General features: G+C 46.6%; 1 protein-coding gene across 1 annotated transcript in view; it reads right to left on the bottom strand.

The window, feature by feature from the left end:
- The window catches only part of LOC116978398, a 57,254-nt gene extending 56,365 nt beyond the window's left edge, over nucleotides 1–889 (bottom strand). The window contains 1 exon segment of the mRNA XM_033029518.1: nucleotides 2–889. Coding sequence (XP_032885409.1) covers nucleotides 2–889 — 888 coding nt within the window.
- Between the last annotated feature and the right edge of the window lie 16,206 nt (nucleotides 890–17,095).

Raw genomic sequence — 17,095 nt, 5'->3', positions numbered from 1 at the left:
CAGTGCGTGGATCCAACCTGAAAACATGTTGCACTCCTCGCAAACCAACATCATTGAAACTATACGTCAGCTCCGCATTCAGTCCTTCGTCCAAATCATTTGCTTGGACTTTCAGCACCAACGTACCCCGCGACGTATTCTCGCTTACGCTGCTTCTGTAAATATCATGGTCGAACACAGGTGGATTATCGTTCTGGTCGAATACCGTAACCAGAACCTGTGTCGTAGCTGATCTCTGAGGGGTCCCACCGTCAAACGCAGTAAGCATGAGTTGAAATGATGATTGCATCTCTCGGTCCAAAAATTTCTCTAACTGCAATTCGGCAATTATAATACCGTCTTCGGATTTCTGTGTTTTTAGACTAAAGTGCTCATTGGAACTGATTGTATAGGCGGCCACAGTATTTGTACCAATGTCGGGATCATCCGCGCCCTGGAGCCGGAAACGTATCCCGGATACACTGGCTTCCGATATCTGCAAGGCAATGCTGCTTTGCGGAAAAGTGGGGGAATTGTCATTTACATCAAGAATCTCCAATTCGCCGTCAGTCACATCAAACGGATTTTCCAGTATTGTTTCGAAAGGTATAATACATTGATCATTCTGTCCACAAATACGTTCCCGGTCGATTCTTTCACGAATAGACATGATTCCATTGTCCAAACTGACCTTCATGTATCGCCCTCCGTCATCGGAGCTCAGTCGGAATTTGCGAGCTGACAATTGCCGTACGTTCAGGCCCAAATCCACAGCGACATTCCCAACAAATGCTCCTTGCTTCATCTCCTCGGGAATATAATAACGAATTTGCCCGGAGATTAGTCCCGGTGCGCAAATCGCAAATATGCAAGCAAACGCAGTGAAGGCAAACCTCGGTAGGTACGCCATGTTTCGTGATCCGTCAAAGTCCAACACTAGGCCTTTCTCCGTGTAAATAGTTCAACTACAATAAAAATAATTCATATATATTCCCTATACCGAATCGAAACAGATGGTATATCTATCCTGCTCAGCCTGTTTCGGCAATCGAAACGCAGGCACTCCTCGCCTTTCTCGTCTGGTCTGACGTCTTTATTCGGGGATGTGGGCGGGACAATGGATCCATCTGTGTACTTGAGCTTTTCATTGGTAGACAGCGACACGACCAGTTCTTTTGCACAACTGCAGCTATAATTCTTAAAGCTGTACTGCTCTCCTACACATTTGATGGGGTACAACCATAAAAGAAGCTTGAAGAATGGGTTTTTTTCCATTTAATGTCGAAAATCACATCAGGCACGTCGGAAGTGGGTTATCCTCAGAACGTAAACATGTTTTGTCGGTTCAGTCAAAATTCCACAAAGAATAAATAAATGGCATCGTTATTTTTATGATGCAACATATCATATCAGATATACAGTATTTGCTTACACATGTTTGACCCCTTACAATCACACATTAGGGTAGTAAGAAAATATAAGAAGATAGCACAAAAAGCTAGAGTAACTCACCGGGATGGGCAGCATCTCTATTCATATTACATAATTTCTCTTCTTTGATAAGGTAATTTCATTATCACTTTCCAAATTTTGGAGAAGGTGTTCGTGAACATAATACTTTCAATTAACCAATTGTTGAACCAACTTCCTGTTTAAAGTTATTGCTGGAGAAAGGCATCGTCACGTCCAATACAGTCCGAGTGTATTGACTTGTGCATGCATAGGACGCAGAGGTACGGCTGCATTGTAAATCTTGCATGCAGCAGCTTAACACGCACATAACTTGCTTGTTGTTGGAAACATCCATGGACATTTTGTGAATTTTTGCATTCTTATTTAACATGAGATTCTCTTTTTCTTTTTTTCTTGATTGGTTGTGTTACTGCAATTTGCAACTAAATTACTGAATTGCCCATTAATCTGCAGATTTGTTCTCATTTTTTGCAAATCCTCATTTTTACAATAGACGACGTCGCTTTGCATTTTCATACCGCATCAGGATGACATCAGGGCATTCTCGTTCATCTACAAATGGAGACTCAGCCAGTTCTCCTCAACCTGTGCTATCCTCCACAAGAAGCAACTGCGAAAAATCCCCTCCTCACCTGGATCCAACTTGATACTGTTTGCTCTAAGCCTTCCCTATGCAGAACGGACCACTTCACAAGTCATGACGGGCTCGACACCAAATGTCATCTGTCTGTTTCTCTCCACACGTGCTGCCAGACTCTCTGATTTCCTCTAGCCAATCGTGCTCACAATTTCAGCATCAGGCATGAGTTGTGTTGCATTTCCTTCGCCTGTTGATTATTATTATATGTATATTTTGTGCACGATCTAAATTCTAAGGCCAACGAAGCACTGGGAGCTCTGCATGACGCCATCAGTGAATTCCAGACCAAATATCCTGATAGCTTCATTGTGGTGGCCGGGGATTTTAATCACACCAGCTTTAAGACTGTGCTCCCAAAATTCAAGCAATATGTGGATTTTGAGACCAGGGGAGAGAACATCTTGGACTTGGTTTACACCAACACCCCAGAGGCTTACAAGGCAGCCCCACGCCCTCACCTGGGCCACTCGGACCACATTTCAGTGTTTTTAACACCAGCCTACAGACCTCTGCAAAAACAAGTCAGAGCGGGGAGAAAACACACCAGGGTCTGGCCAGAGGGAGCAGCCTCAGCACTGCAGTATTGCTTCCTGCACACTGACTGGGATGTGTTCAGGACAGCAGCATCCTTTGATGACCTCATCAACATCGAGGAGTACGCAGAGACTGTAACCAGCTACATTGCCAAGTGCACCGAGGATGTCACTATCATGAAAACCTTCACTGCACGTGGAAACGAAAAGCCATTGATGACAGCAGAGGTTCGCTCGCTGCTGAGGGCTCGTGATGCAGCCTACAGAGCCGGTAACACAGCCGCCCTTCGATCTACCAGGACTGCACTGGAAAAAGGAATCAGGGCAGCGAAACGTGCCTTCGCGGGACAAATCCAGGGACACCTCTGTGACACAGGAGACACCAGGAGGATGTGCAAGGGAATCCAAACACTGACGGGGTACAAGGCAAGGCAGCAGGTAACTGACACGGACACTTCTCTCCCAGATGAACTGAACAACTTCTTTGCACGTTTTGATGCAGCAAACACCACACCCAAGGGGAGAGCCAGCCCCTGCTTACAAACCGACCAGCCAGTCCTGACCATAGACTCAATGGACACACGGAGAATCCTGTCTAAGGTCAACCCGTGGAAAGCAGTCGGACCCGAAAACATCCCAGGACGTGTGCTCAATGAATGTGCTGAGGAGTTAGCAGATGTGCTCACAGACATCTTTAACATCTCCCTTAGTCAAGCCATTGTCCCCACATGCCTCAAAACTTCCACGATAATCCCCATAGCGAAGAAACCAGTGGTTGCCTGCCTAAATGACTACCGCCGTGCCGCCCTGACCCCAATAATAATGAAGTGTTTTGAACGCCTGGTGAAACCCCACATTACTGCCAGCCTCCCCTCATCGTTAGACCCCCTCCAGTTTGCCTATCGCCCCAACCGTTCTACAGAGGATGCCATCTCTACCACGCTGCACACAGTACTCACGCATCTGGAAAACAAAAACACATACGCCAGAATCCTGTACATTGACTTCAGCTCAACGTTTAACACCATCATCCCACAGAGACTTGTGGAGAAACTAACCCTGCTGGGCCTCAACACCACCCAGTGTCACTGGATCTTGGACTTTCCGACAGAGAGACCGCAGTCAGTCCGTGTTGGCAAGAACACTTCAGGCTCGATCACGCTGAGCACCGGCTCCCCTCAAGGCTGTGTGCTCAGCCTGCTGTTGTTCACATTGCTCACACATGACTGTGCTGCCAGATTCAGGGACAATAATATCATAAAATTGGCGGATGACACAACAGTGGTGGGACTCATCAGCGGAGATGACGAATCAATGTACAGGGAGGAAGTAAAACAACTAGTGGACTGGTGCGGCAAAAATAATCTAGAATTAAATGTCGACAAAACGAAGGAGATGGTTGTCGACTTCAGGAGGGCGCAGCCAAAGCATACACCCCTCAACATCAGTGGCACCACAGTGGAGAGAGTGGAGAGCATAAAGTTCCTCGGTGTGCAAATTACAGACAGCCTCACCTGGTCCAGGAACACCACTGGGACCGTCAAACGGGCCCATCAGCGACTGCACTTCCTGAGGAAACTAAAACAGGCCTCACTCCCCACCAACATCCTCAGGACTTTCTACAGGGGTACGGTGGAGTCTGTACTCACGTACTGCATAAATACGTGGTACTGCACCTGCAACTGCTCGGACAGGAAGGCTCTGCAGAGGGTAGTGAGGGGAGCAGAGAAGATCATTGGCGTCTCCCTACCCTCGGTACAAGAACTGTTCCGGAGCCGCTGTCTGATAAAAATCTCAGAGAATTGCTAAGGACAAACTGCACCCCCTCCACATACACCTGGATCTCCTGCCATCAGGCAAGAGATATCGAAGCATCAAAGCCCGGACTACAAGACTGCTAAACAGTTTCCTACCACAGGCTATGAGGCTGCTAAACAGTCACTCTGTACTCACAGACACTTGATTCTGCGGCTGGCACGGACACTTTAATAACTGGCACTGGCCACTTTAATAACTGGCACTGGCCACTCAAATCAGCTGCCCCGGACATTTTTATGATTGGTTTATTGTATTTTAACGTTGTGTTTTACCTGCTTTTAACTATTTATACTGTTCCATCAGGGACTGGATTGTTTTTAGTGTTATTATGTGTGAAATGTTTTAAATATCATGTGCGATGCTCCGCTATTCCCTGGGAAACATCTTTTAATGTTGCACTGTACAACTGTTGCTTGCAAGATGACAATAAAGGTTGATTGATTGATTGATTGATTGATCTATCAACAATTCTTCTAGAATACATGGGTACCCAATCATTAAACTCTTCAACGCAACTTTCGCACATTAGTACTTTCATCCACGTAAATGGATCCAGGTACCCAAATCCGTTACGTAATAGGTTAAATGGCAACGCGTTTGTGCGCATTACCCAGTGACAAACAGAAGGACTGCCTTCAGAAATAAAACATGCAATTTCGAGATGTTTTCATTCCAGTTGCAGGATATTTTTCTTTTTCAATTACAACCGTACTCCCATTTAAGCGATAGAGAAAATCGTGCAACAAGGGTAAGTTTTCCAAATATTTCACTCGCACTGTTTCACATGGCCCGGCAGAAATAAAATGGCCGCATACAAAATTGGCATTCTTCAATCTACGTATCAGTGTTATTTAGCTTTGAGCTTGAGAGGTGGCAGCACCACATGGCTTCAGTAAGAGAAAAATCGTTTTTCGCTGACTGGAGACAGACTTACCGAGTATTGATTCAGATCTGGCCCGCGGACTGCCCGCTCTGTCCAAGGATAGCGTAACATTTCCTCCATCGCAGATCTTCCATTAAACGTGCCGTGCGAAACCCCACGATTGTAACAGTAACTGGGGGAGTAATACTCTTGGATAATATTTCTGTCCTGTTTACACTTGAAGCCAATCAAATGAATGATGACCAGAAGACAGACCACGGAAGTGCAACTAAAAATGACAATTAAATAACCGTTCGGATCAGGGAAATATTCTTAATTCATCACCAAGGTACTGCTTTCGCTGATTACTTCAGTGCTGTTTTCGAAAACTAATGTTCATTGTAAATGTCCTGGTATGGCATCTTAAGCAAGATGGCTAGAGTTTGTAACGCAGTACCTGACTGCAAAATATTGCGCGCTGTTCTGACTTCTCCGGAATGTTGTCCAACGTTGTACAAACCGGGGTCGGTAGATTTCATAATCTGATAAAGGAGACGTGCGTTCTGACCAGAATCTGCATCAATTGCCCTTCATTGCAATAATTGTAATACAATCTGCAAAATAAAAACGCAAACAACACGAAAAACTACAGGTGAGATGATGGATAATTCCTTCCACCAACCAGGAAGCATGCTGCTTTCGCAATTTAGCAATTAACTGATAAGCAGTCAAGGGCGCAACAGTGTCATGTGCAATAACAACTGAAAATGCTGAAAACACTCATCGATTCAGATATCATCCGTGGAAAGGAATACAATCGGGGCTTGGCTGCTTTATCTGAACGATGAATTATTAAAAATAGTTCATTTTTCAGTAAGTTTAATGATGGGAAATAAAGGAGAAAAAAAGGCAAGAGGCTGATAGGACAAATTATGCTTCGTTGTTTCTGTGGTGTGTGGCTAATAGCAAGGGAATGGGACATGTTCAGGTTATTGAACAGACGGGGATTCCGTCTGAAATAAATGTGTTCTTTAAAACTGTGAACAGTGGTGGACAGGGTCTCACCGAAGGCACATGGCACGGTTGTCTCCCTCAGTAGCGGTACTGAATGTAAGAGTCGAGGTGTAATGTCGTTGAATAAAACATTGGTTAGGCTGGATTTGAATTATTGTGTGCACATCTGGTATACACAATATATAAGTTGTTGGGTTAAGCCAGATAGGTAGCAGGCCACACTCCAAAGAACGTTGCCAGGATGGGCAGGTTTACGTCATGAGGGGAGATTGTATAGGCTAGAACTGCATTCCCTGGAGTGAACATAGCTGAGCGGTGCCATGACACAATCACGAGCGACAGAGACAGGGTAGATTCCCACAGCCATTTCCAATGGTAGGACGCTCCAAAACTAGAACATAAGTTTTAGGATCACAGGGAGTACTTTTAAAGTCGACCGGATGACTATTAATTTCAGAAATACGGAATACGGCAGGTGGATTGAGGTGTCAGTTTATGTGACGGAGACGGGAACAGTTAAATATGTAAAAGGTACATAATGGGGATGTGACTATGTAGGGAATTGATGGACATGGAGTTAATGCTCGGGTGGAATTAGTACAGATAAATGCGATGGTCAGCGTAGATGCGATGTAACGAATGGTTTGTTTGTATGATCTACACCTCGGCAAACATGATGCAAAACTAAACCGAAATGATAACAGGCAAGAGTGGCGAACTCAGGAATGTTGCAACTTGTCCATGTGGAAGATGAATGCTGTTTCTCAAGCGTGCACCTTTGCTTTGCACTTGTTCCAACAATGTTGGATTTCAGAGACAAAAAGATTAGATTGTGTGGAATTGTGAACGAAAGTGTTAAACAAACGGGGACAAAAAAATCAGTTTAATTCCTGCAGACTGTACGAACGTGCTCTACAATGCAATGGCACAAACTTCTTGCAGTGGCTCCAATACAGTGTTGCCACATTGGGAAGACCAAATGCTTACATTATATTGACAGAAAGGCAAGCAGATCACTACTTCACCGAGAAGAATGTCGGGTCCTTACGGTGGAAGGGGATTGGTGAAATAAACGTACGGTGCACGTTTTGTGGTTTCATGGGAAACCGCCAAGGAATGGTGAGTGGCCGGTAAGGTCAGATGACTACCACATAGCTTGATGAAAAAGTAATACATTTGAACTGCTGAACAGACAGGGAAGGGGATATGTAGTCAGTGACGGATTTGTGTTTAAATTGAGGTGAATTGCATTAAATGTGAAAGTTAGTGAATGGAGGATTCAATAAGGAAATGCTGTTCTTGTTCTATCCAGGAGAGCAAAGATGCTGAGAACCGATCCCTTCCTGATTACTGGGCGTGTTAGCGGTACCTTACCCAGAACAAAAAAAAAACACAATTTGAACCTCACGGTCCGATATTAGGGGGCATGATCAATTTTGAAACACATAAATGAATAGTTAACATTATCTTTAAAGATTGCAATGTACAATATTTAATTAAAATCACCGTTTTACACTAACGTAATGTAATAAGCTAGTTCGGTATTCCGTCTGCGCATCCGCAAGTCATAGGTCACTAGGTGTAATGTATCGGCAACGGTGGTGCTGCATTTTTTTTTCATTTTTTTTTTAGATTTGAATTAGATCCTTTATTTGTCATTCAGACCTTACGGTCTGAACGAAATGTCGTTACCTGCAGCCATACATACAATAATAAACAACAGAACAGACAGTAAACACAAATTAACATCCACCACAGTGAGTCCACCAAGCACCTCCTCACTGTGATGGAGGCAAAAATCTTAGGGCTGCTGTCTCTTACCTCCTCTTCTCCTTCTGCACGATACCCCACCGGGCGATGGTGAGTCAGTCCCGCGGCTCACCGAGCTCCGCGAACGGGCCGGTTCAAACTCCGCGGCCCGGGGGTGTTCGAAGCTGCCGCCCTCCAGTCCAGCGGACGCAGCTGTTGACGATATCGTCCACTGGCTCGCGGCCGAAACCCGGACTCAGTACGCCGCCGCCAGAACGCCCTCTCAGCCACCGGAGCACCGTTCCAGCCCGAGCCGGGTCGCCCTCACGTGAGCGCCGTTCCACCCTCGAGCCAGGCCGCCCTCACGGAAGCGTCTCAGCCCCGCGCCAGGCCGCCCTCATGGGAGCGCCGTTACCCTCGAGCTGGGCCGCCTTCACGGGAGCGCCGTTACCCTCGAGCCAGGCCGCCCTCACGGGAGCGTCTCAGCCCCTCACGGGAGCGCCGTTACCCCCGACTTGTGTGCAGACTTGCGTTTCGTCCGTGGTCGGGGTCGGGGTGGGGGTGCTCTTTTTGCTGCTGGGCCGTCCACGTCTCATCCCCAGTGTCGGGTCCCTGTCCGGAGGTGTCCGGGTGGCTCTGGGCTGGCAGCGCGGCCCCGGACCTGCAGCCGCTGGCTTCAGCTCGGCTCTGCCGGGTATCCGGCAGCCCTCCACCTCCACCCCCCTCTCCTCAGTCTGACACCGAGATCCTACTGAAGATGGTCAGCCGCCGGCTGGATGAAGTGACAGCGGGCACCGTAGGGGCAGAGCGCAGCTCGACCAGGCCGTGGGCGAACTGGCACTTCCCGTCCGGGAGCGGCCAGGGACGTCCGGGGCGGCGGGACAGGCAGAATCGAGCTGGGGCCGGCGCCTCTCCTCCGCTGGCTGCGGGCCTGGGCCGACACGCCCGTCCGCGGACTTTTGGATGGAAGACCCTCCCTCAGGCTTCCTACACATTAGACCTTTGCGCCGTGGTTGGGATGGATGGGAGCGGGGATTTCCACTGGCGCAAGCAACAAATGACCTAAAGTTTGCGTTGAGTGAACTGAGTGTTCTTAACCTTCTCGGCGTACACCGGCGTTTTGTGAGAGTGGTTCGATCCCAGCTTCAGCTCAACAAACGTAGGTCACATTACCTGAACAGGCGGCGGGGGATCAGGAGCTGACATGAGGCATCGGCGATGCTCTGGAATCCTAGTCGGCCGCCGCCAAGCAGCGGGGTCGAGGAGGCAGCACCCGACACAGGGAGTAGAGGTGTCAGTTCTACCAGCGGCGAGTGGCGAGCGGAGAGCGGAGAGCGGAGAGCGGAGAGGCACCATCTACCGCAGCCACCTCACCTGTCGGGCGCTGACTCCTCGATCCAACTACTCTAACTAACCACCGGTGCACGACAAGGACGGTAAGAATGCTTGGTTCACTCAACGCAAACTTTAGGTGGTTCTAAAGTTGCATTCTCTCGATTGAGGAATTTTCTCGACCCCTCCCAGAAGCAGTGAGCCATTTCTTTACCGATGGTTGTCTGTCTAACTGAAACCTCTCTCCCCCACCTCTCACAGTCTCTCCCTGTCGCCAACTCGCATTTGCCCCTTCTCTCTCGCTGTTGCACCCCGCTCTCCTCATTACCACGCTTTTTTTAAATTCTCGAATGATCTTTGACAAATCCCATGATTCCTTGTGTTTATCGGAATACCGAACTGGCTTATAGCAGTCATTTTCTTAGCCGTGTTATTCTCTCTATTGTAGATGATCTCCTTCACATTCGGAACCGGAATATGATGCATAAATTTAACAAATCTGTAATTATTGTTGATTGCTCGTGATTGAGAGAATGTCATTTGGCGTCATGCAATGCCATTAACCTGGTTTCCTCATGCACCCGGGTGTGTCCTTTGGGGTCATGCAAAACAATGCCTTGGTTTTTGTTGGTTTGCAGCATAAACGACACTTAGTCTAGTACACTATGTGTTAACACAGCATAGATAGAGTTGATATGGAAAGGATGTTTCCACTGGAGGTAGAGTTTTGTACCAGTGGGCATAGCCTCCGAATTAAAGGGCGCTATTTTAGAAAGGAGGTGAGGAGGACTTTCTTAAGTCTGTGCAACTCATTGCCACAGAGGGTTGTGGAGGCCTAGTCAGTGGATATTTTTAAGGCAGATATAGATAAATTATTGATTAGAACGGATGTCAATTTTGACAATTATACTCCAATTTAAGCAAAAGAGAAAAAACGCAAGAAGGGAATGTTTTCTTCAAATTTCACATTGATTCACATTACTGGGCAGAAAGAAAATGGGCGCGTAAAAATTGGCATTCCTTAATCTACGTATCAGCGTAATTTAACATTGGGCTTGAGAGGTGGGTGCGCCGCATGGCTTCAAGAAGAGAAAATCGGTTTTCGCTGACTCTGGAGAAAGACAGACCGAGTATTGATTCGGTTCTTGCACGCGGAGTACCCGTCCCGTCCCAGAGTAGCGTAAAGTTTCCTCAAGGGCAGGTCTTCCACTAAACGTACCATGAGAACCCCCATAATTGTGAGAATAACTAGGCGCGTTAATATGTCTGTCCTGTTTGCACTTGCTACCAATCAACAGAATGATGATCAAAAGAAAGACCACGGAAGTGCAACTGAAAATGACGATTAAATAAATGTTTGGATCAGAGAAATATTCTGGATTCTTCACCAAGGTACTGCTTTCGCTGATTCCTTCAGTGCTTTTCCACAACACTCTGATGTTGATTGTAACTGTACTGGACAGGCTTGGTTGCCCATTGTCCTTAACCAAGATGACTAACCAAGTTGGTAAAGCATGATCTGACTGCAAAATATTGCGCGCTGTTCTGATTTCTCCGGAATGTTGTCCAATGTTACACAACCCGGGTGCGATAGATTTCATCATCTGATAAAAGAGCCGTGCGTTCTGACCAGAATCGGCATCAGTTGCCATTATTTTGGTGACCAAGTACCCTTGACCCGCTGTCTGGGGCACGACCTCCACTGTTGCTGAGCCAATTTGTTCTGAAGGTGAAACAATCCAGGATGATCACATTCACCGTGGCGCTGCAGCTTAACGGAGGCACCCCGGCGTCACGGGCTTGAACATGGATCTGGAAGTTCTTGAGTTCCACATGGTCAAAGGAACGCAGCGCGTAAATAGTACCGTTCATTGAGTTAATAGTGAGGTAAGTGGACACTGGCAAGTTTTGGATATGATTATCTAGAAAGGAGTAGGAAACATGGGAATTTAGATCCAGATCAGGATCCATTGCAGTTACTGTGGAAACGGACGCACCCGACGCGTTATTCTCCATTACATATATGTTGTAGGATGTCTCACCGAACTGTGTGGTGCGTTATCATTAATGTCCGAAATTGAAATCTGGATGGTTTTATTTGTCGATAGTGACGGTGACCCCAAGTCCCAGGCTGAAATAAGAATGTTATACTCAGAGATCGCTTCACGGTCCAACGTTTCACTGGTGACTAATTTATAGTGGTTCGATACCTTTTGCAGTCGAAATGGGACGTCCTTTTGTATCTCGCAACGCACTTGACCGTTCGCTCCAGAATCGCGATCGATCACATAAATCAGGGATATGAAACCTCCTGGTGGAGTATTTTCCTGGATTTTGTTGGAAGCTGATGTTACCCTTATCTCAGGTGCATTGTCATTCGCATCAATCACGTTGATCACTACTTTGCAGTGCCTCGTCATTGCAGGCGATCCGTGGTCCTGGGCTTGAATATCGAGAGAATAGCTGTTTACTTCTTCAAAATCTAGAGGCCCTTTAACTAGAATCTTCCCGGTGCGTGGATCCAAACTGAATACATTTTGCACTCTTCGCAAAGTAGAATCATGGAAACGATATGTTAGCTCCGCATTCAGTCATTCGTCCAAATAATTTGCTTGGATTTTCAGCACCAACGTACCCCGCGACTCGTTCTCACTTACGCTGCCTCTATAACTATCATAATCGAACACAGGTGGATTATCGTTGATGTCCAATACTGTAATGAGAATCTGAGCTGTGGCTGATCTCTGAGGGGTTCCGCCGTCAATCCCAGTAAGCAAGAGTTGAAGGGATGATTGCAGCTCTCGGTCCAACAACTTCTCTAACAGCAACTCGGCTAATAATGCCGTCTTCGGCTCTCTGTGTTTTTAGACTAAAGTGCTCACTGGAACTGAGTGTGTAAGCGGCCACGGTATTTGTACCAATGTCGGGATCATCCGCTCCCTCGAGTCGGAAACGTACACCGGTTGCACTGGCTTCCGATATCTGCAAGACAATGCTGCTCTGCGGGAAACTGGGAGAATTGTCATTTACATTAAGAATCTCCAATTCCCCGTGATACATCTCCAAAGGGTGTGCCAGTATGGTTTCGAAAGGTATAGTACATTTATCAGTCTGTCCACAAATACGTTCTCGGTCGATTCTTTCACGAATAGACATGATTCCATTGTCCAAACTGACCTTCATGTACCGCCCTCCGTCATCAGAGCTCAGTCGGAATTTGCGAGCAGACAATTGCCGTACGTTCAGGCCCAAATCCACAGCGATATTCCCAACAAATGCCCCTTGCTTCGTTTCCTCGGCAATAGAATAACGAATTTGCCCGGAGATTAGACCCGGTCGACATATCACAAATATGCAAGCAAACGCAGTGAAGGCAAACCTCGGTAGGCACGCCATTGTTCCGCGCCCTGTCAAAGTCCCAGACCAGGCCTCTCCTCGGGTAATCCGTGCAAATGGTCCACGCACCAAATAAAAAATCTTATAGATTTCGAATCCCGAATTCAAACAGACGGGAAATCTATCGTCCTCAGCCTGTTTCGGCAATGGAAACGCAGGCACTGCTCGCCTCTCTCGTCGCGTATGCCGTTTTTATTCTGGGATGTGGGAGGGGCAATGGATCCATCTGTGTGCTTGAGCTTCTCATTGGTAGACAGCGACACGACCAGTTCTTTTCAACAACTGCAGCTGCAATTCTTTAAGCTGTGCTGCTCTCCTGCACATTTAATGGTATATTAAACGTCCATTTTAAAAATAAGTTTGCAGGAGTTTATATTGAATTTATCTTTAAAGTCACGGCAATCACGTCTGGAGTGGGTTATCCCCAGAGCGGAAACTCGTTCTGTTGGTCAGGTAAAATGCAATAGCGAATAAGTAGATGGCATCAGTATATCTATGATGAAGCATAGCATATCGGATATATAGTCTTTGTTAACTAATTTTGGAGCACTTAATGTTGTACATTGTATTTATATAACGATGACATAATTTCCCTTCTTTGACATGATTACGCCCTTTCCAACAAAAATAATTTTCAAACAAATTGGACCAGTGAAAGAATGAGGGGGCATCACGTTGAAATATACAGAATAGTGAAAGGCTTGGAAAAGTTCAAGTTCAAGTGAGTTTATTGTCATGTGTCCCTATATATCGAGTAGGAGGAGCCATCTTGGTGAACGGCTGCCAGCAGCCGTCCGTTTTAAATTCGTTTTTTTAAATAGTTTTTAGTGAGTCCTGTTTTTTTGTTTGTAGGGGATATGGTCTTTTAATGTGGGGGGTAGGTGTAACTTTATTTCTAGGTCCCTACCTGGGCGGTGTGGCAGCCTTTTCTCCGGGCTGCCCGTCGACCCGTCCTCGTGGCCTACCATCGGGCTTGGAGCACCGTTTCCTGGCGGGGACCGCCCAGCACCTCGGCCTCGGCGGCGGCACAGCGTTGGAGCGCTGGAGCGGAGCGGGCGATGCCTTGCCTGGGTCGCCGCGCTGGAGCTCTGGCGAGCTGGACCGCCGAGAGCAACATCGCCGGGCTGCGGGTCTGCGGAGCGGAGAGGCGGCGGTGCAGCGAGGCGGCGCCGACTTTAACATCGGGAGCCTGGGAGATCCAAACCGGCGCGGCCTTGTCGGCTTCGGCAGCCGCGGGCTCCAACCAGGAAGCGGCCGTTCCAGGTGGCCCAGCTGCCGAAAGGACTCTCCCGACGCCGGGGCAAGACCACCCGGTGAGAACGGCCAGGGACATCGGGCCTCCGTAGAGGCAATTGCGGTGGCCTCAATAGGCCTGACTTTGGGGTGAACATGGGGTGGGGACTGGACATTGTGCCTTCCTCCACAGTGCTATCCACTGTGGGGGGATAATTTTTTTGTCTAATTGTAGTCCTGTAGGTCTGTGTCCAAGATGGCTGCCGTGAAGAGAGAGTGGACGCTGGCGCGCTTTGGCTGCCGCTGCTCTCTCTTCACACTGTGTTTTTGATTTTCTGTTTTTGGATTGAATTCTGTTTTTAATTTGTGTCTCTGTGATGTATTTTTTACCTGTTCTATTCCGATTATATGTTTTTATTCCGATTACTATGTAAGGTGTCCTTGAGATGTCTGAAAGGCGCCCATTAAATAAAATTTATTATTATTATTATTATATAGGACAATGGAATTCTTGCTTTGCTCCACACAGAACATAGTAGACATTTACTACAAGACAGGTAAGTGTGTCCATGTACCATAATATAAATATATACACACATGAATAAATCAACTGATAAAGTGCAAATAACAGATAATGGGTTAATATTAATCAGAGTTTTGTCTGAGCCAGGTTTAATAGCCTGATGGCTGTGGGGAAGTAGCTATTCCTGAACCTGGTTGTTGCAGTCTTCAGGCTCCTGTACCTGAAGGTAGCAGGCAGATGAGTGTGTGGCCAGGATGGTGTGGGTCTTTGATGATACTGCCAGCCTTTTTGAGGAAGCGGCTGCGATAAATCCCCTCGATGCAAGGAATGTCAGAGCCGATGATGGACTGGGCAGTGTTTACTACTTTTTGTAGTCTTTTCCTCTCTAGGGCGCTCACGTTGCCGAACCAGGCCACGATGCAACCGGTCAGCATTCTCTCCACTGTACACCTGTAGAAGTTAGAGAGAGTCCTCATTGACAAACCGGCTCTCCGTAATCTTCTCAGGATGAGCTTCTGATGATGAGCTTTCTTGATAATTGTATTAGTGTTCTCGGACCAGGAACGATCTTCAGAGATGTACACGCCCAGGAATTTGAAGCTCTTGACCCTTTCAACCATCGACCCGTTGATATAAACCCTACTCCTACTCCTTCCAAAGTCCACAAATCAGTTCCTTGGTTTTGCTGATGTTGAGGGCCAGGTTATTGCGCTGGCACCATATGGACAGTTGCTCGGTAAAGTGGATGTGGAGAGGATGTTTCCATTAGTGGGAGAGTCTAGAACTAGAGGTAATCGCCTCAGAATTAAAGGACATATTTTAGAATGGAGATGAGGAGAAATGTCTTGCTTCAGGGGGTGGTGAGTCTATCGTATTCTTTGTTACGGAAGGCTGTATAGGCCAGGTCAGTGGATATTTTTAAGGCATGGTTATATAGATTCTTGATTAGTCATGTGCAGATATTAGGGGGAGAAGGCAGGAGAATGTTATTAGGAGAGAGTGATGGATTACCCATGATTGAATGGCGAAGTAGACTTGATGGGCCGAATTGCCTAATTCTATTCGTATTCCTTATGACCTTATGACCTCTTTAGCGATCAAAGGACGTCATGTTGAGTATTTCTTTGTCACTTTCTATATATTGCAGAATGGATTCGGGAACATAATAGAGTCATGATAGAGACATAGACTGATACAACGTGGAGACAGTCTCTTCGGCACAACTTGCTCACACCGGCCAACATGTCCCAGCTGCACTAATCCCATCCGCCCGCGTTTGGTCCATATCCCTCCAAACCTGTTCTATCCATGTACCTGTCTAGCTGTTTCTTAAACGTTAGGCTAGTCCCTGCCTCAATTACCTCCGCTGGCAGCTTATTCCATACACCCACCATCCTTTGTGTGAAAACGTTAGTCCTCATATTCCTCTTATCTTTTCCCCTTCACTTTAAACCTGTGGTCCTCGATTCTCCTACTCTGGGAAAGGGACTATGTTCATCTACCTTCGTTTTTCCAGCATCTGTAGTTCTTTCATAAACATGTGCATCTACACGATCCATTCATGCCTATTCATCATCCCTCATCTCCGTGCGCTCCAAAGAATAGAGTCCCAACCCACACCATCACTCCCTATAGCTCTGACCGTCCAGATCTGGCAACATCCTCGTAAAGCTTTCGATTGGCCAATTGTGGAGCCAAATTCCTGTTGAAAGGAAGTCATTGTTGGAGAAATGTACCGTCACGTCCAAGTCCAGGCGGGTTTATTGACACGTGCATGCATAGGCAAGGAGGTGAGGTTCTGCTACAATGTAAATCTTGCTTGCAGCAGCTTCGCAAGCACATCGTCCAGCACACCCCGACGGATGTTGTTGGAAGCATAGAAAATAGGTGTCGGTGTGAGGTGTAGCACAGGAAATTTTGTGAAATTTCCAATTCATATTTAATTTGACATTCTCTCTTTCATTGTTCCTTTTCCGACTGGCTTCGTGCCTGCAATTTGCAACTAAGTGACTCAATTGCGCATTATTCCGCAGATTTGTTCTCATTTAAACTGCGTCCTAATTAACACTAATCTCTTGGTGCCACGTTTACCGTGTAAAATACCCTTTTCAGTGAACTTTAACAAGGTGGTTTAAAATACTTGTAATGTGTTCAGACATTCGAAGTTTATTTCCACTACTGGAGTTGGCATTGGGTGTTCAACGTCGTATATGATCTCGGCAAAGTCTGAATAGTACGTTCTTCATGTTGTAGAGGATAGAATGTTATTCAAACTCAATGCATTGGTCATGTTCACCATTGGGTGAAAATTTTCTGAAGGTTTTTGATGCCACAACGGGTTCATTGGGTGTCAATTAGACGCCATTCTCATGCATTTTACTATTTATATTTATATATTACGTCACATCACAAACGTTTTACAATGACCGAACCAGGGTGGCATCTGGGACATCCCTTCCATCTAAGATTGGTGATTCAACAATTCCTCCTCAACTGCCCGTATTCCCCACACAAATCAACTGCCAAAATGTCCCATCCTCAAC

Source organism: Amblyraja radiata, chromosome 11 (genome assembly GCF_010909765.2).
Source record: "Amblyraja radiata isolate CabotCenter1 chromosome 11, sAmbRad1.1.pri, whole genome shotgun sequence".
NCBI lineage: Eukaryota > Metazoa > Chordata > Chondrichthyes > Rajiformes > Rajidae > Amblyraja > Amblyraja radiata.
This window is presented reverse-complemented; position numbering and strand designations above follow the sequence as displayed.